We start from the raw sequence: 19719 nt of genomic DNA, 5'->3' as shown, positions 1-19719 counted from the left end.
TGTCAAATGAAATACGATACGTTCAGTCTGTCCAACTGCTACCCACTGAAGGTTATAAGCCTAGGAACTGTTTGCCTAACAACTGGTAATATGATCATCTTTTGTGGGCTACAAATGTGCTTTTTATCTGGAAAAAAAAACCACCAAACCTAACCCGGCATAGAAATGTGTTTTAACTGGGAAACCCAGATACGTGAAAGAAATGAGTTGTTCTTTGTGGCGTTCTGAGGAAGAATGGTGCTCAGCATATTCTTGGCTTTGAAGCAGACATCTCTGCTGCCAGGTGTGTCAGCAGGAGCTGACTCAGGGAGGCAGACTCCAGCCAAGTGCTTCACAACCTGCATTAATGCACCATTTGTTGTCTCTAAGGAAAGCTGGTAACATACTAAACATCACAAACCTCATGGACATGTACAGAACTGACGACTGGTGCATCCCTAACTGCAGCAGGAATTTATGTGGATAAACAAAAGGCATCCAGGTAATGACCTGCAGTTTTGTTAGGCACGGCCTGGGATCCCTGCTCAGCTCCAGCCAGAACCCTGGAGTTTACATTCGTATCCGAAAGACCTCAGAGTCTGCAGAGAGGAAGGACTGATCACCTGATACACTGCAGCTTGGATGAAAGGCAAAAATGTGAAATTCAGCATTAAATAGTGTTAACAGCAGACAAGAAAGTCAGTAAAAGAGAACTTGGAGGCAGCCTGCGTAACTCAAGTCATCAGCCATGATACATCTGACTCCGGAATTAAGAAGAACATTCAGAAAACACAGAACCGGTGTCAACCCAGAATAACATGATCTTCAACTGCTGTGTCAGCTTGTACGGGTCCTGAGTGAAGGCCAGCAACTAGACAAGTATCCCATTGAACAATTTACATCACAGAAGTGTTTTGTGATCACTTGATGTGTAATCTTGTTTCTAATTATGTCACTGAGAGCGAAACCCTCAAGCTTGTTTAGTTATTTTCATTGCTCTCCCATTCTGGCTAATCTGCTGTCGCTGAAACACGCTGGACCTAGGTGAAACAAGCTCTGAAGTAGTGGGTGATGGGTGTTCCTCATGGACCTGCACCCCAAGGAACGTTAAGGAACTTGGGTTCACAAAAAGGCTTCTCAGTGCTACGCAGTCAGTGATCTCTGAGAAGGAATTCTGTCTGGCAGGCACAAGTAGTGGAGCTTCCCCCAGCTGTCTACAACAGAGGTACCCTCCAAGCAAACTGTGGTGTACTCAGAAAAACAAACCGAGAAAAAAAGAGAGCACAAGGAAAAGAAAAAAGAACAAAAGAAATTTCTTATATATAAATCTGCTCTTGTTTGTTAGGCTTTATGCTACATGACATCACTATTAATGCAAAAGTAGAAGTAGAGCTTGATCTCACTTTCTGTGGGAAGAAATGTTTCCATGGAAGAAAATCCAGGCACCTGGGGAGATCTTTCTGATTTCTCTCCTACACACAATCTCCTTGTACTGAGCCTCCTCCTCCCAGAGGCTGACATCTATCTTCACCGTTTGCATTCTATCCGAAGTTTTGTTCAGAGTGAAGAGTTATTAGCAAACAGGGAAAGAGAAATGGAGAGGAGGGCAGGAAGCAATTATTTTAATCCATCAAGAATTCATGTGACTAAACCAATGGGAGTGACGGCCCGTAGCTGGTGTTAATGTAAAAATATTTAGTAGGCCAGTTACATGAAGTAAATACTCCAGGGATGGAATGACTTGATTTCAACACGCAGATACGCTCTTTTCTGCTTCTTTGAGGTAAAAGCCTTCAAAATCCCAACCGAAGCAACCAAGCAGCAATTCCCAAGTGCCCTCCGTGCAGGCTGTACCACCCGGGGTCACACAGCATTCCTTCCCACGCTGTTCTCTCAACTTCACGGGCTGGAGACTGGTTACAACACACTTAGATTTATGAATTTAGACCTAGCCCTAGTCTAACATCTCATAACAACTGTTGTTTCAGGGCTAAGCTAAGTATATTTTAAACCAGAAAAGACGTCGCAATCAGTCTCTTTATCCCAACAGCTGTAATGAAAAGCAGCCACCTTTCTATGAAGGATACCACTGTATGGTTGATAAAAGGGGAAGGACCAACTTACTTTATCGATGTTTGTGTTATCCAGGGCAGCATCTATCTCATCTAGAACAAAAAAAGGGGCTGGCCGAAAACTAGAAGACAAGACAGTATTTTGCATTTAGAGACAAAACTGTTTATTAACATTCTAATTATTTTAGAGATTCACTTACTCTATCATACTTTGATAAAAAGAGAAAGGGGGGGGGAAGGAAGAGAGAGAAGGAGAGAAAGGGGGGTGGGGGGAGAGAAAAGGAAGGAAAAAGAGAAATCTCATTACTTTAGCGACTGACTCACTCTATCATAATTTGGGAGACCTTTGCTCAGAAGTCCTGCCCGGTAAGGAGTAAGGACCGTGGTGCTGTTTGAATACCCCACTGCAGGCTTTTGAACGTGTTTGTAAGCGTGACCCTCCGCACCTTCCCGCCACCTCCTCCCGCACACGCCCGGGCAACGCCGTGAGAGTTTGTTACCTGTGTACAGCAAACACGAGAGCCAGGGCCGCCACAGCTTTCTCACCTCCTGACAGGCTGTCCATTGGCATGAAGCGCTTCCCCGGAGCCACGCAGTTAAAGCCGATGCCTTCCAGGTAAGGCTCCTCAGGATTCTCAGGACTAAGGAACGCCTGGAAACACAAACACTCCATTAGTAAACAGTGACATTTGTAAAATTATTAAGGTGGATATTATTTTGGTTTAAGTACTGACTGAGCTGGTGTCAAAACTGTAAATCACCTTCATTTGTAGGCAACACCTGTGCATCTACACCGAAGAGCAGCACTCAAGCTTGCCAGTGAATATACCTTTGTTAATGAACCACGAGCTAGGAGGCTCATTAACAGAGCCCTTTTGGAAATGGCTTCACGTATTTTTTAGACTTTCAACTGTTAAACCAAACTTGGTTTTATCATCTTTTACATAATTGCTTTATTTTTAATTATTAAAATTTTTACACTTCAAAAGCACTTTTGTGTTTGGAAGTAAATATACTTAAAAAAAAATAAAAAAAATCAGACTTTTTAAAAAAAGTTAGTTTTACAAAATCCAGCTTTGAGCTGGAGAAAGCTTTTCATGTAGGTAGGCTCTTGTTTTACTTCATTTCCTGGTTCCCAAGTCCAAACATTAAAAATATTATTTTAATAGAATGGCCATTTTACCAAACCATTAAAAAGTATGATGGGTAAGTTAATTGCTACATGGTTTATTTCTCCTATTAAATAAAACAGACAATAAAATAAAACTCTCTCTTCTCCTCTGCACAAGTGAACACAAAAGGAAGATTTCCACAGTTGACACTCATTTCAAATGGCTCCTCTTGGATCACGCAAGATGCAGTGGAAGAAAAACAAAACCAGAACACTGCATGTGCTTTGATTTAAAGTAATTTCTGTGGTAAACAGTCCTGAAGTAAGCTATAGTGCTTGCAGTCTCTTTGTTTTGTTGAATGTATGTGTATTGTCCTCCTCTCTGGTGTCATTGTTATGACAATATTTTTTGACTGTAGACACACCAAGTATCTCACAGTGAGCTCCCAGTTGTGTGCTGCTGCATGTGTCTGTGCAAGAGGAAGTGTTGGGATGGGCACTGTTAGCAAAAATCATCGTGTAGTTTGCAAGGGTACATTTATTCCTTGCTCATCGAGACAGGAAAGGAAGAACGTTTCTCTCTGCAGAAGAGGAATGGGGGTGAACCCAGCACTGAACCTGTGTATGTACAATTTTTTAGGCAGTAGTTTCTTTTGAAGTACTTCTTAACACACATCGTGCTGATGAAATACACTTTACTGAGCAATATATTTAGTGCATCAATGTTCTGAGTCCAGAATCTCTGGAAGTTAAAGTAACTCCTCGATCTATCAGTAATAAAGCATTATTAATAAATGTTATAATAATATTAAGAAATATTAAGGAATTTTCACATTAAAAATTGTTAAGGTTGCTTAAAAAGCATCTGTTGCAACCACAACCTAAGCCAGCTCCTCTGATGGCAGAGCAAACCCTCTCCTTAGCTAAGGAGAGCGATGGCCACGCACAGAGCAACCCTCTCTCCTTCGAGGCAACGGGACCAGAGTCCTTCAGCAGCTGTTAGCATCCAGTGGGCAGTTGTAGCTTCCCAGCTGATCACAGGACCATCTCCTGACCCCCGTGGCTCAAACCAAGGCACAGCAGCACCGACCTCAGGAACAAAGCACCCAACTCCTTATTTTCGGCGATGCATCTGGGAAATGCCGGTTGTTTCAGAGTAATGCAACGTCAAGGCCTGCCTGATGTTTAGGGGAGAAGGTAGCACCCAGTAATCAGGAAGGAAGAAATGCTTTATTTTTCTGTCCAACCCAGAAGCAGAAAGGCTATATTAAAGGTATTTAAGGTGTTTTCTGAATATCTGATTCTGAGGGAAAACACAAAATCTGAAGCTGAAGACAGACAAGAGCTCAAGCCTGAGCCCTCTGAACATTCAACTATCTACAGAATCTGACAGAACTAAAGCATTTGGGAGTTCCCTCTTTGCTTTTAGCATTCATAGTGGAACACCAGCAAACATTACCACAATTGTGACACAATTCTTCTACAGGTTTCTTGAAAGTTGCAAACACATTAAGTCTATCTTTTAAAAAGTATTTAAGTGGGGTATAAGGATCTTTAAAACCTCATGCGAGATGCCAGCAGTGAAATAGCAATTTATGATTTTTCGTTTCACCTATGCTCAGGATTAAGTGTTTTAAAACAACTGGTATCACTAGATCTGTAAACCAAGGTTATTTTTAAATTAAGTACTCAAATATATTTCGCATTTTTGTCATAACAATTTACAAGTCTGCTAAATAGTTCCTGATTTTGTTAACACTTTACATCACATTTCTCTGTAATGTCAAGCATGCTTAGCATGTCACCTACTCCTCCTCTGACCCTCAAATTCTAAAAAGTCTTTATTACTTGTGTAATTTTCTTCTTCAGGACTGAAACTGTCTTTGGAAACCCGAAGTGTTACTAAGTTCTCTTACTCTAGATAACCAAGCATCAAGCAGCGCTCTGAGCCAAGAGCCTAAGAACATCACGCACCTGAGCACTGCTGTTTCTGCAAAGCTTCTTGTAGATCTGATCAATAGCAATGGAGGCATGCTCAAAGCACTGGCTAAAAAGCTCATATCTCCTTTTTTTCACCTGTTCAAATTCTTGCTTGCACGTTCTGGCCTCCTTTCTGCTGGTCTCAAAAGCTACGAAGAAAATGACTGAAATTACTCCATAATATAAGCCTTTAAGCAGAACAAATATATACTGTGTATCACCAGGGAAAAATATTTATTGCAGAAAAAGGTTCTAATGCACACACAAGGAGCATACCAATATTATGAGTTTCCTTCCAGATTTCAAATGGAGGCTCCAAACCCAGAAAATCTGGTGTGTGTTCAGTCTGCTCTGTGCTACATTTGCCTGGAGCAACGAACAAAATTCTTCTCCTAATTCCTCCTGGAAGCTGGGTGGCCTTAAGCAGCACCAGCATTTACCTGTTAGAGCCTCAGAACTCCTGGGTTTTCTTAGTCTGTCAGTGTCTGTGATGCTCTTTGAGGATACCAATAATTTTGTATTAATGCTCATGTCTAAGTTCTGGACAACATATATATATGTTCCTTCAATTATTTAAGAAAAATTTAAAGAGTTTTATGATTAAAGTCAGTAATTTTCAGAAAAATAACATACTTTATGATGTTATTTGGCCAACAAAGTATCTTTGCAATCATTCAAACTGTATTTATTATACGTTAATAAACTGTCTACATATAATTACAAAGACAGCTGAGGATAAACACTTAAGCACAAAACAATACTGTAATACCTGAAAGAAGCAAAGCCAGAAAGAGGAATTGCAATTAGGGTGAAAACTCTCACAAAGAGATTAGTATGAAAGACTCGGTGTTACCATCTATTGAGGCTTGGAACTTGTCCCGAGCTATCTCTAATTTCTCTACTGCTCTCAGGTTTGGAGCAGCTGTCTTCATTAAAGTATTCTCTTTAGATTTTATTTCCCGCTGCATCTGGTTCAGATGATCCTCTATGACTTTATCAGATTCTAGGTCCTAAAGAAAAAAATAAAAATACTAGAACGATAAAATTTGCTTTTAGGCCAAGACATTTCAACATACAGAGCAAGTACTCATGGCTTCTGGAGGAAGTACCCCACTCATCTAACAGCTTTAACTGGAAACACAACAAAACACAAAACTTAACTAAGTCTTAGTTCTTGGAATAAGTTTACTATGTCTTAAGTATTGTTCCACAAGACCTTTAAAAACATAAAATTCCCTTCAGCCTAGAAGTCTGGGTTAGAATACATGACTAGCTGGCTTCACGACTTGATTTGTAAAGAAAACCTCTGAAGACAAGTTCTTGATGAATTCTTTGAGACAAGTTCCGGTGATGACAGATTCACCCCTTGCTCTGTACACAGCCTCTGACATTTTTTTCCTTATGACTAAAAAGGAAAAACAAAAATTACAAAAACCTGCTGAGAAAACGTGACCAAATGGACTGTTACAGATGGAAGGACAGTAAGCCTCAGTCTCTGAAAACAGTACAGAGAGAAGGTGGAACAACCACCCTGGCAGCCAAACACTGGTTTCTAGAGTTTTGAGTCACAACCTCTGGTGCTGGAACTTAAAGGCAGAAGGTGAAGAGGAAGGAAATTAAAAAAAAAAAAATCATGAGTTATATTGTTACATTTACTATTTCTCCATTCTATTTTTATGGTTTAGGTAAGCTTTAAAATAAATTCAGTTATATGGAGAAGTGACCTTTCCAGAAGTCCCATACATTGATGCGATGTGTGATTGCAAAACCAAAACACACACACATGCACTTAACGGTGTTTTTAGAAAGTTTCATTTAAAGGCTAGGGTGAAGGATAAATAATTTCAACAAATAAAATACTTTAAGTAAAACCAGAAAACTCGATCCCTAATAATTTCAAACAGAAAAGGTTACCTTCAGGTCTTCTGTTAGGCTGCTGTAGTCTATCTGAACTGCCTCTTCCCTTGCGTAGATACTCGGTGTAGTTTGAGTGTCTTCTGTTTCAGTTCCCACCTATAAATATGAAGGACGTTCCAGATCAGCAATATGACAGTTAACTTTTAAACTGTTAAAAGGATATAAAATGAGAAGATAGTGGTAAGATGCTATGAGGTAAACTTCTTCTATAGCTCCTCTCCTAGCCAAAATGGAGTTAACAGTAAGTTAAGATCTCAGGAGTCTAATTAAAAAACACACCTTTTAAATGAAGATGAAAACATCTGCTAATTTCAGGTTGAGGCTCAGATGAAAGCAGCAGTAATTTATTTGTAATATATTTAGAACATTATGCATACTGTAAATCTGATGGGAAGGATTTACATTCCCATGATAAGTCAATCCCCTTTCAGGGAAAAGCTCTGAGGTGTGTGAGTTGAGGCATTTCTTCCACTCTTTGGCCTCAAGAGAAATGAGTAGCTTCAGTTCTGTATGCCATAAGCAGAGTATCTTCCGGACACCATAAGCTTGGATTTCAAACAGCTACTTTTCCCTGAACAAAACATGTGCTTCATGTTATCAGACCCTCGCCCAGAACCAAATCTCACCGGTCTTCTCAGTGCTATTAATTAGGAATCTAAGTTGCTATTCCTACTGCTCATCTCCCTGGTTTCATCTCTTCCTTATCTATAAACAGCGAGAGCTGAGCTGCCTACATACTCCTATGATTAGCAGTTCACGTCCTTTCCCTTCAAAGACTGCCCAGCTCACGGCCTTCATTTTATCTCCTGACCCACTCACTCATACCTATCCTCCACAAAAGTACTTTTCTAAGGAATGGGTTCAACAAGACTGCTTCCGAATTCACAGACTTGTTGCAAGTCCTTCAAAACCCTTTTGTAACAGTGGAGAAAGTTTAATTTCTCCTCACAAAAGATACACTGGCAAAAGAGGGAAGACTGAGAAAAATAATGTGGTCAGTCCTCTGATAGCTGGAGTATTTCTATTTTAGCCTATCCCTGATTTCTGTGAATATCTACATCTACTGAAGAGGATGATTTTAGACAGCATTTATAGTATGCACCATTAACCAAATATTATCCCAGTTCATATACATGCCACATTAATCGACTCCTGTGTGTCCTCTTACATACGTATCTAGAATACACCTTCATACCAATTTTCTTGTACCACCACAGCAATTTCATGTATTTCACAGGAATACATTTCAAGCACAAGCAAAATTACTTGTGAACAGTATTTCTGTCTACAAAAATAAACAAAATCCTTCTCTTGAATGGATGAGGCCTGATCACATGAAAACAATGTGTTTATTTGAACGTTACTGCATAAGACAGCAGTCCTGTAAGGGAAAATCAGCTTTAAATTCAAGACTGCTTCTCCGTGATATCTATCTTCTGAAAACATTTTAAGTACCTCTACTTCACTGATGTCATCCAGCGATCCAGACAGGAACTTTATTTTCAAGTCCTGCACCTTGCATTCAAGCAGCATATTATGTCGTCTTAACCTTTTCTCTTCCAGAGAGGTTTCTAGAGCTGTAGCTTCCTTTTGTAGTTTTGTCGCTTCCCTGCGTGCACAAAAGGCACAAAACAGAGAGCAGAAGCATCACTGCCAATAACATCCACAGCCATACAGCATGAAAAACAGTTACCGTGCACAAAGAGGGCTTCTTCCTCTATAATCCCCATCAAACCTGAAGGAAAATAGCACTTAACTTCTTCCCAAGTTACTCAGGAGGGAGCTGGGAACAGACAGGGGTTCAGGATATTGCTACAGCATGTTCAAATATCCACCTTCCCTAACTACAGCTAAACTCTGTTCTGTTCAGCTCTCATCCATTTAAAATTTAAATCAGGTATCTTTTAGATTTATCTACTTGAAATACACCTTGATTCTTTGCAACAAATTCCTTTGATAGCATCAAGTTGCCAAGTAAGGCAGAGACCTAACAAGTCTTACATTGTGTGCTTAGTAATACATTTTACCGCGTGTAATTTTAACAATCTGTGAGCTTATATAAAATTCCACAAGTTTAGCTAGCCATACTGTGTCAACATGTAGGTTTTTTGAACATAAAGAAGAGTCCTTATTAAGGGACATTAAACACATCAATAATAAGCAAGCATAAGCAAACTGAAGTATAAACTATCCCCAAAGCAGCTGATTTAAGAGAACAGTAAGGACAGAATAGGGACCTAACATTAATATTAGTTTAAGGTATCCAACACTTGAAAGGTCTGGAGAAAATGAGAAGACTAAAATCAGAAAAAAAAAAAAAGAAAAAAAAAATTAATTGAACCATCTGTACAACTCAAACATATGAAACCACCAGTAAACTTAACATGACCCCCCACCCCCAATCAAGCTGTAAGCTAATACAGACTCATCACAAATCATAACGAGACCTAACACGAGGTAGATAATAAAATCATGTTACTCTATATGGTTTATGGGATGGCTTTCATGAAATAGCCACATTCACATTACTTTTGGGAACCACAATTTGAATTAGGAACACTTTTTAACTAATGCCTACGGTAAATGCAAATTACCACGTCCCTAATGAATCCTTCACATGAAAACAGAACCAGAGAAATTTAGAATCACTAAAACTCTTCTAAATATGATCATGTGAATCATTTTCCCATGAACACAATTAGTAATTACCTGTTAAGAGCTAACGCCATCTTTCTGAGCTCTTCAACTTCATTCTGAGCTTTTACAACCTCAGATTTATGAGCACTTAATCTAGTCTTAAGATTTTGCTGTTCCTCCACAATTTCATTCACTTTTTCTAGAAGCTTTTCCTCACCCTGCATAGAAACATTTATGTTTTTAACCTTGCAGCAAAAATCTTAATATGGAATCTTTCTTATAAAAAAAAAAAAAAGTTAAAGTTTAAACCTGTCACAATACATTCAAATGTGTTACAGCACAAAATCTGAAAGGCACTGGGAAAACAGCTGATCTTATATATAGGAAGATCCAGATGTTTTGTACATACAGGCACAGCCAGCTCTGGATTTGTGACTGTACCAGACTAAACTATAAAGCCCTCAAGTAAGGCAGGAATCTGAGGATGCCTAAAATCTGTGGGCTACTCCCTTTCCTTCCGTTAGTCCCTCAGCCCTGCAAGAAGGAGCCCATCTACTGTATTTCTACAACATATTTTGCAACCCCTGAGGTAACTTGAAATCCTTTAAAAAGTTCATTGAAGATAAATCCTGAGCTAATCCACAGAGAACAAGGAATCTGCAGAGGTACTCTACAAGACTCTTCCTCTGTAAAACCCACGCCACTGCTAAATTGCTAGAAATTAGATGCTAAAATATAGTAAAACTAACACTACATGCGGGAAGATGTGGTCCTTAAGGGACTGGTATTACGGCAGCCTCATCAAGACTAAGTGCTGTTGCAGCATGCGAACAAAGCACCTTCAGAATTGAATACAAACAATCCTTCTCCGGAGAAAAACATCTGAATTTGCTCCAAGTCCTGTTTCAGAAGAATTACACACACAGGCATGAAGTCAGGCATGTTTTGGGGTGTGACTAAGGGTCTACTGTTTTTCCCCTTGCATCTTTAAAACCCATCTTCTAACATTAAAATACAGTTCAAATGATGCATGTGGGGTTTTTTTGCCCACTTTGGGGCAGTTTTACATTTCATTTTTGGTTTCTATAGAAAGCACTACCGCACAGCTTTTTTCCTTTATTTTCCAGTGCCCCACAAGTGTAGTTTTTTTAGCAAACATTAACGTGACAAAAAATTACTTACAAATAAAGAACTCTATGAAGGAGGAATCTATACATATTACTTCAACTAGAAGTCTAAACTTCACAGAATTATTTTAAGTGGCTGTGAAGCACCTTAAAGATGCACCAGAGTTGTTTACTATTACTTATAAAATCTTCTAAAGACTCTCAGCCACATGCTACTAGTTTTATCTTAGCAATATGATGCCTTTTCATAGAAACTAAACACAGTATAACAGTGTGCATACAGTAACCCTCAATTATTTTTTTTTTGTAAGTTTATTTTGAATAATTAAGTATCTTAATATGACAGGTTATTCCAAGGTTAAAATAACAATATGCAACTGCATTTTTTTTTAACATTTACAAAGTCAACACTGAATTAAGCTCTAGAAGAATTACTCAACAGCATCAACTTGATTTATTCAAAATTGTAATTCAATTTCCTCTCAGTCCCAGATAGAGCTATGGCTTGCAGTTACCTTCTGTAGCTCGATAATCTCAGCTTCATCTTTATGAATGCTCTCCCTCAACTTGCTGACTGCGTTTGTTAATTTTTGTAGATGATCACGATTATATTCTAGCTGAATGTTTAGTCGTGTCTTCTGATTTTCAAACTCCAGTCTAGTCAAAGTACAGTATTTCAAACCGACACTTACAAAACAGGCTAGAAAACTGTGATTTTACGTTATTACAAGAGGCATTTTCACTTTGGCTATTTGGATAGCATTTTTCTGTCTTCTATGTGAGCAGAAAAATTTGCATACATTTGAATCACCGATTCCACTACTATACTGGAAGTTACAAACATACAGTTGAGAATAATTCAAAAAGTACAATGTAAAGATACAGTATGGCCACATTCAACATGGAAAGTGACACTAAAACTTCTCCGTATCTCAGTATGAGTGATACAGCTGTAAGGGATGCAGACAGGAGCTGGGCAAAAGCTACACTGATGCTGGGTGTTTATTTGGTGCCTGCGCTCCCCGCTCTGCCTCCGCAAGGCTCCCTGACACTTGGCACCTCTGTTTCCCTGAATATTCTAAGGAGTTTATCTCAGTTGGGAGATGGCAGTTAAGAAACATGAGGCCAGACCTTTTTAAGCCATATTCAGCCTTGCTTATCACCTCTCAGCTGAGATCTGTGTGTGTTTGTAGGGATACAATGGCAGAAACTTTTTCACAGGCTGCTGTGAGAAAGGACTGATGTAAAACTAAGTGGCTGTTCACAGAAAACTCTCCTCTCAGCTGTTACCATCTGCCTCTGAGCTTTGAGCTTCCCAAATGACTTACTACTAGTCTGCATCTGTTGTTCAGGTACAAGGGTTAGCAGAGCCCCAGCTCCAGGCTCGTTACACCTGGGCAAGGCGGCACCACAGCACAGGTTTCCAGGGCTAACGAAGGCAAGTCAGGGCACAAGCAAGACCAAGGCCACGTGTGCAGTGTAGCACAAGGCCATGCAAACTCCCTTCGTCGTTCTATTACTAACTTCTTACACCTCACCAGACTCCAGTTCTTGCAAGCATAAATAAATAATTAAATCACTTCAGCCAGCAAGTGCTTTACCTGCGACTGAATGCACTGGGCTATGACCGCCCTGAAGCTGAGCCAAAACCGTATGTTTGGCCTCATTTCTCAAAACCACTCAGGGAGTCTCTTAGCAGCTGAAGAGGTGGCTGAAAGGACAACAGAGTTCAGTGCATGTAGGAAAAGTGCCTGAAAATGCCTGTAGTACAAGGAGACAGTTCATTTTAACAGTCTCATTCTTTAAGATATAAGTCTTTGGCCCTGTGATCTGTGCCTGTTTGAGGGGAATACCAGTTGAGGCTGCCTGGGAGGAAATCAAGATCCTGTTTTCTTTAATAGTGTGTTCCCAAATCACTGCATCTTACACCCAGTCCTCCTTGACGAGTTTTGATAATGAGTGAGCCTTCATGGCATCCTCCATTTGATCGAGCCAGTGTTCAATGGGGATTTCAGAAAACTGTTCTTTACTTTCTTTTTTCTACAATAGCACTACCAAATTGTAAATTTTATCTTTAAAGTTTGTTGCAAAATGTTGCTGACTAGAACTAATAAATCCAAACCATAGCAGTGCAACTGCAAACTAATCCTTGCAGTGGTAATATAACCTTTTACAGCCTTTTAGGTTTCTGTGGTATTTCCTGTGATGGAGCTACTCATTTACCCGTGTCCCTAATCTAATACAAACCACTTTTTCACATTTCAATTACAAACACCACCTTCTCTTATCAATCTCCTCTTGTTGTCTCACATGTTCTTGTTCATACACACGGATATTTTCTATACCAATTTCTTCACAGAATTCCCGGAAAACAGCATCTTCAGTCTTTGAATAAAGAGAAACGGAACAAAAAATGTTTATGCTATTTTTGCAGCTCGCAGAAGTAACACATTTAGACAATCACTTCATGCTACAAGCTAGATTTTCAAGGTGCTTTAAGAAACAGCAAGCTGAACTACTGAGAAATAATCAAAACTTGACATTTTCAAATAATAGTTTCAGTACAAATACCAGACACCAGGTATATGATCTGCAAAAGGTAAACTGATCTAAGCTCTTCTTGACAGCACCTGGGCATTAGAGTCATCACAGTATAATCAACCTCCCTGGTGTTGTCTGTTGTTCCCAGTCAGCTGAAGAAGAGAAAGCTGAATGCTATACAGGACACTCATCAGATAACACCAGGTGTCTTGGTGTAGTTCAGTTCTTCATTTTAATCCTTCCAAGTGATCCCTAAATAGTAATTACTATGTTTACAGCAAAGCCATAGCAAAAAACCTGCTGCAGAATCTACCATTTCCTAATCGTACACTATGTAATATAAAAAAAGCTTTGGCTAAAACCAGTCCTACAATTTTAATTAAAAATTTAAGCAGGCAAGCAGTAGGAATAGTGTGCATGGCAGGACTGAACAAAGAAATAGCAACAGCCTACAGAATTTAAAAGGAAGCCCAGTGGACTGAACAAAATTAAGAAAACTTTACAGGTCAAAACCAAGTATTGTTTATACTGTTTTGGTACACAGGCTTGTTTAACCAGGTATCAAATCCTTCATCAAATCAAGTTATATTATTCAAGTAACACTATTCTTTGGAAACTGATGACCAACCTCCATTTGGTTGGTTTTTAGGTTTCTTTTGCAGAAAAATTAAAAAAGAGAAATTCCCTGGATCTGGAATTCTTATAGCCTAAGCATCAATGACTTTCTCAGTGTCCTCAGATGCCAGACTTCCGCACTCCCTCATGCCTGCACCACAAGCCAGACACAGAACATGCAGTGGTTTGGACTTCTTTTCACATGCAGTATATTCCAGTCAAGGGATTAATCCAAGAAACGCTGATGAGAATGGATCAGAGGCCAGGAACTAAATTACACATGTACTAAACACCTCAAGTAACTGCAGACGGCACCGAGGAATCTCTCTTTCTCTAAGAACCTACATTTACACAAGCATTAAGGTGCAGGGCTGTGAATTTTCCAGATAAAACTGTAGCACCACTTTTCCACAGTCTGTACCAGATCTCTTCGTTTGGCAAGAGTAGGAACAAAGGCAGCTTCCAAAGAGAAGTAGAGATGAGGTCTGGCCTCCTCTTTATTTCTCAGAGGCCAGTTATTGTCTACCCTAGTAGAACACAGCATGAAGCCCCTCTTGGTATCAGATTAGGCTTTACTACTATTCACTTCGCCAAACACCTTCAGTCTCTTCATGACAACCATGCTTCTGAATGTCAGCTGTCTGTGGGAACTCTTCTGGGGATCATCTGAAGATTAGAGTATGAAAGGGAAACTGAGGTATGAGATGGCAGATCAGTCTGCATTAAAAACAGCTGGCAAACCTAACTGCTGGATCACATATCACAGAGAACTTTTCCTGTTGCTATAACAAGCAGAAAGGAGCAGGTTCTAATGACAAAAGCTGATGTAGTACTGTAACAGATAATAAATTTGGACAGGTAGGGAGAGCACAAGGTCCCCAAGCTCTACATCAGCAACACCTCAAAAGAGAGGGAGAGCAAAAAAGACTCAGTTATATATATATCATAAGTTAGCTCTATCTTCCATGAATTGGACTCCAAATGAGTGTAGGCATACAACTGTCTTAAAAAAAAACAAACCATACCAATAAAACCCCAAATCCACATCATCCAAAAAACACCAACAAACCCATAACACCTCCCCCCGCAAAAAAAACCCACAAACCAACCCCAGAACAAAACAGCAGAATGAGGAATTTGCTGACAATCCTTACGCACACCTCAACCATTCTCCCAGGGCAGTCAGAGTGCATGGAAAATAAATCAGATATTGGGTACTTTCCAAGAAGAGAAAGGAATCTTCACACTATTGTGCTCTTTCTTTTTTCTAGTATAGAGTGGTGTCACAGGTAATCACCTAGACATGATGCCTGTACAGTTCAGAATAAGGCACTCCAGCAGTGCTGAGAACTGTTCTCAGCTCTGGAAAACCGAATCAGAGCTCTCTTCCTAATGGCACAAGCATGCCTGATCTACTCCACCTGTGGGTCGCAGAAGGGGTGGATCTTCTCCAGATAAAAAGATCCTGACAGATTTCCATGCAGACACGGAACACGTCCTGCTATGACTGCAGTGAGAATGATTTTCAGAGGGATAGTCACCCGTGCAGAGACTGTCTATCTCAGGGGTGCATCGGTTACTGAGATCTGCAAATCTGGTGGGTGTACACAGCGTTGAGTGTACGTACACGCTGTCACAGATCCACCTCAGCCAGGAAAACTTCAGGACAAAAAAAGTTACAGTCAAGTCACGCAGTCACGCTGCGTAATTATCTCTCCACAAAAGATCCACCAGCTAGAGTTTCTTACAAAGAACTTGGACATTAGAGTCTGAGAAAGAATAAGATGATACTTATCAAATTTTACCCCAACACCCAGAAAGTATTTTTCTGGGATTTGATCTACAGTGAAAGTTTACACCGAGAGCTCTAAAAGCTGTGAACTTTGGTTGATAGTCCCTGATCAATTCTACAAAGAGTAAATCATATTTATAGCAGAAGAGGAAAAGGTGGGGGAAAACAAACCCATCTTCTTCAAACTCAAAAATTTTCTATGTCAGATGAAATTATAGCGTGTATATATTTTACGTAAATCTTTTTCTAATACTCAAGTAGTAGATGGATTTAGCTGGTTGCGTTTGTGTTCAGCACGCAGTCATAAATTTTGATTTTAAGGAACCTGATTTCCAAAGCCATGGTATAGAGTAACATCCAAGTGCACTTCTGTTCACAGTTCTCTCAGTAAGAGAAGTAAAGAACGTGGGAACGTTGCTGGAGTAACTTCAAACCCTTGTTGACAAAGTATTTTACAAACTAAAAGTTTTCCAAGTTCTAAAAGTCAGCAGGAACAGAAAGAAGTTTCTGTAGTGTAACAGCGTAAGCTGTCACAACTATGACAGAAGGTATTACCTCGTTAATTTTTTTCTGAAATTCTTCTATTTGTACTTTTCTTTGTGCTACTCCTTCATTCAACATATCATGCTGAGACTCAATATTTACCAGTTCACTTTCCAGTTTTGATTTTTCCTAGACAGAAAGGAAAAATGTTGATTTTTCTTAATAGGACGGTTGACTTCCCAGAAATCAAGAGACAGCTCTGTTCCAGATTAACTGTATTTTTCTGGTTAAATCCATTAAATATTTTCTCCTCAAATACCACTTACCCACTGTTATTGCCAATCTGCATGCAATGATTACAGTTTTAACAAACAGAAAAGTAAATTAAATAAGTATCATTTAAAGCACAATTTGCCATAGACTTCTGAAGGGTAGTAGAAGATAAACCTAGCTTACCAGAAATTCAATTTTAAAACCTAAAGAAGAAAAAGCCTCATGTAAATTACTTTGTAATCTTGTTCTTTATTAATTCCTCAGTCATGGCTGCTGCATGTAAAACTTAAACTGAATTTACAAAAACTATGTAAGAAAGTAGTATTTACTTCACCACTAATTACAGCTTAGGTAAAAAAATACAATTATTAAACATGAAAATCATAAAGGCTTGGTATTATACCGTGTAGAGATTGGCAAGATGTTTCTTCTTAATAAGCTCTAATTCACTCTGTGAATATTTAAGACGTGTCTGAGTCCCGTGGCATTGAGCATGCAACTGCTTCAAGTCAGCCTCCTTACGTTTGATCTTCATTAAGTCCTAGAAAAAGATTATGATGACAGAAAAAGCACTTTAAAGAAAAGGTGACTTATCTGGAAATGACTAATTTTTCAGATTTAGGCACTACATAAAGCTAGCCTCACTGACACAGGCCGCATCCCAGGTAAATGCTGATAGCGCTGGTCATATTCAATAGTCAATTTGTAACATCTGTTTGTCAAAAGGAAGCATATGCTTGCAAATTCCTTATTACAACTTATACTCCTTTATGCCTTGTGCTTTTTAAGAGACCTACCTTTAACTCATTAATCAAGCTATCTCTTTTTTCTTTCATTTTATTCATTTCTTTTTCATCCCAACATCTAGCTTTAAATCTTAAATCACTTGATCCTCCAGAAATCACTCCAGATTTCAAAAATAAAGTTCCATCAAGAGCCACTGTCTGGGGGGAAAGAAAAAAAAAAAAATCAAAACCAAATAAATCTGAACACAAAGCAGACAAAATATCCCATCAACTACTGCACCAAGTTACAGCAGTGAAAAAAGGAACAACCACATTTTAGTTGATCTCGTTTTTTTCTTTTTCTGTTCCAAACCTGCTAATGTGAGATGCATGAAAGCACAAAAGAGTCTGTTGTTTCTTGGTACTAGTCACATTCTGGTATTACAGTTGATCAGAAAAGGAAATTAAACTGTAGAATTTCCTTGTATTTAGGAAATTAACATGAGACATCTGTGTACACAATGAGAAGGTTATGTCTGGCTCAGTAGAGCCAACCAAGCAATGGGATAATGGGGTGAAGGAAAACACCTCATTTGTAAACAGGAAGTGTAAATTTTACTAAGGAACACGGGGGGTTTTGGGTGGTTTTGCGACTTGACTCCAAATAAACATGATTTCACTCAACTTCAACATAAAGCTGTTTTAATCAAGATTTTAAAAGGTTTAGTAAGTACATAAAAGGGCTCTACAGACTGTCTACAGCAACAGAGATGGATAAGAAGAACAAACTGCAGGAGGAGACAGAGAAGCTTCCAGTCCTCAACAGTCTGTATCTACAACTAAGAGATTCTGTCAGATATTTTAAAGACTTTTGAAAGCATTTCTTCATAGAAAAGCTAGCAGAATAAAGTTTGTATTTTTAAATCAGTTAAGAACAAGATTATCCCCCTTCCTGCTCCTCCTTTTCATCACAAGAACCATACAAAGAAACATATTTGGACACTAACCTACCTCTAAATTTCCTTCCTTTTCCCAGGAAATAATTTAAACGTACTACCATATAGGGAAAAACACAACCATGTGAAACATCTGGGGGTTTATGTGGCAACAGACTAGACAGCATAGCACCAATCTGTGTTTATCTGCAATACTTCATGGGATGTTTAAAGAAGAACTATTTAAATGTCATCAAATGCATCACTGCAATGAAAAACATATGCAACAAAATTCAGCTTCTTACCTTCAACCTCACTGGTCCATCAAATGCTATTTGCTTTGCTTCTTTAACTGTTTCACAAACCAAGCCATTCCCACTCACAAACTGAATTACTTTTTTCAGTGGAGCAAACGGGGTTTGTACAACATCCACCAACATTTTAGCTCCTTTTATCTCTCTTAATTTTTCGTTGATTGGTTTCACCTGTAAAGCAAGTAAGTGGTGTTTAGAATCCATGGTGTAGTAGCGAAGCACGTCCAGATCTGAGTGGTCTGGGCACAGAATGTATAGATCAACAGAATTAGGGGGGGTCCTTGGTCGCTGTAAGCCTAAAAAGAGATCTGGGTTTCATATTTTGTGTCTACTATAGTCGTAAAAGCTCTCCAAACTATTTCACTGTGCATGAAACGCAAGTACATTCATGCAGGTAGCACAGGGAATAGACAAGATGAGTTAAAGATCTGCGTGCAGCTGCTGGGCTCCTTGGGATCAAGGAGACACGGTGGGGTGGGTCCCACAACTGGAGTGCTGTCACAGAGGGATACAGGCTCTTTAGGAAGGACAGGCTGGGAAGGTGAAGAGCGAGAGCTGCCCTGTGCGTGAGGGAAGAGCTGGAGTGCACAGTGCTCTGCCTGGGGAAGGGCGAGGAGCCAACTGAGAGCTCATGGGGAAGGACTGAAGAGAGATCTGCTAAAGGTAATGTTGAAACAGAGACCAGGAAGAACAAGTGGATGAGGCCTTCTCCAGACAGCTAAAAGCAGCATTGCCCCAGTCCTCAAGGGGGACATGAACCACCCTGATATCTGCTACAGGGACAAGACAGCAGGGCATAAGCAACCCAGGTGGTTCCTGGAAAGTGTTGATGACAACTTCCTCAGAGATGAGCATGGAAAGAAAGGTGCCCTGCTAGACCTCATACTCACCAAGGACAGACTTGCTGGGGAAGGGAAGGTCAAAGGCAGCCCAGGCTGCAGTAAGCACAGGACAGGATTGTTCAGGATCCTGAGAGGAAGAAGCAGAGCAAAAGACATGCCCACAACTCTGGACTTCAGGAGAACAGACTTTGGCCTCTTCAAACATCTGTTCAGTAGAGTCCCATGGGATTAGGCACCAGTGTGAAGAGGGGCCCAAGAATGCCGGTTAATATTCAAGGATGACCTCCTCCAGCCTTAAGAGCCAACATCCCAGTGAGCAGGAAGTCAGACAAAAATGCCAGGGGGTCTGCATGGATAAACAATGAGCTGCTGGCAA

General features: G+C 39.6%; 1 protein-coding gene across 1 annotated transcript in view; it reads right to left on the bottom strand.

Moving 5' to 3' along the window:
- The window catches only part of SMC1B (structural maintenance of chromosomes 1B), a gene marked incomplete at its 5' end in the record, with an annotated part of 34511 nt that overhangs the window by 2823 nt on the left and 11969 nt on the right, over positions 1-19719 (bottom strand). Inside the window, 13 exons of the mRNA XM_026864447.1 lie at positions 2104-2173; positions 2552-2703; positions 5137-5291; positions 5996-6152; positions 7057-7155; positions 8515-8668; positions 9769-9914; positions 11339-11480; positions 13102-13208; positions 16327-16443; positions 16931-17068; positions 17325-17471; positions 18493-18672. Coding sequence (XP_026720248.1) covers positions 2104-2173; positions 2552-2703; positions 5137-5291; positions 5996-6152; positions 7057-7155; positions 8515-8668; positions 9769-9914; positions 11339-11480; positions 13102-13208; positions 16327-16443; positions 16931-17068; positions 17325-17471; positions 18493-18672 — 1764 coding nt within the window. The remainder of the gene's footprint in view (positions 1-2103; positions 2174-2551; positions 2704-5136; positions 5292-5995; positions 6153-7056; positions 7156-8514; positions 8669-9768; positions 9915-11338; positions 11481-13101; positions 13209-16326; positions 16444-16930; positions 17069-17324; positions 17472-18492; positions 18673-19719) is intronic.

The sequence above is a fragment of the Athene cunicularia genome, assembly GCF_003259725.1.
Source record: "Athene cunicularia isolate RWA chromosome 1 unlocalized genomic scaffold, athCun1 chr1_part2, whole genome shotgun sequence".
Lineage (NCBI taxonomy): Eukaryota > Metazoa > Chordata > Aves > Strigiformes > Strigidae > Athene > Athene cunicularia.
Note: the sequence above shows the minus strand (reverse complement) of the source record. Positions and strands in the feature narration are given on the sequence as shown.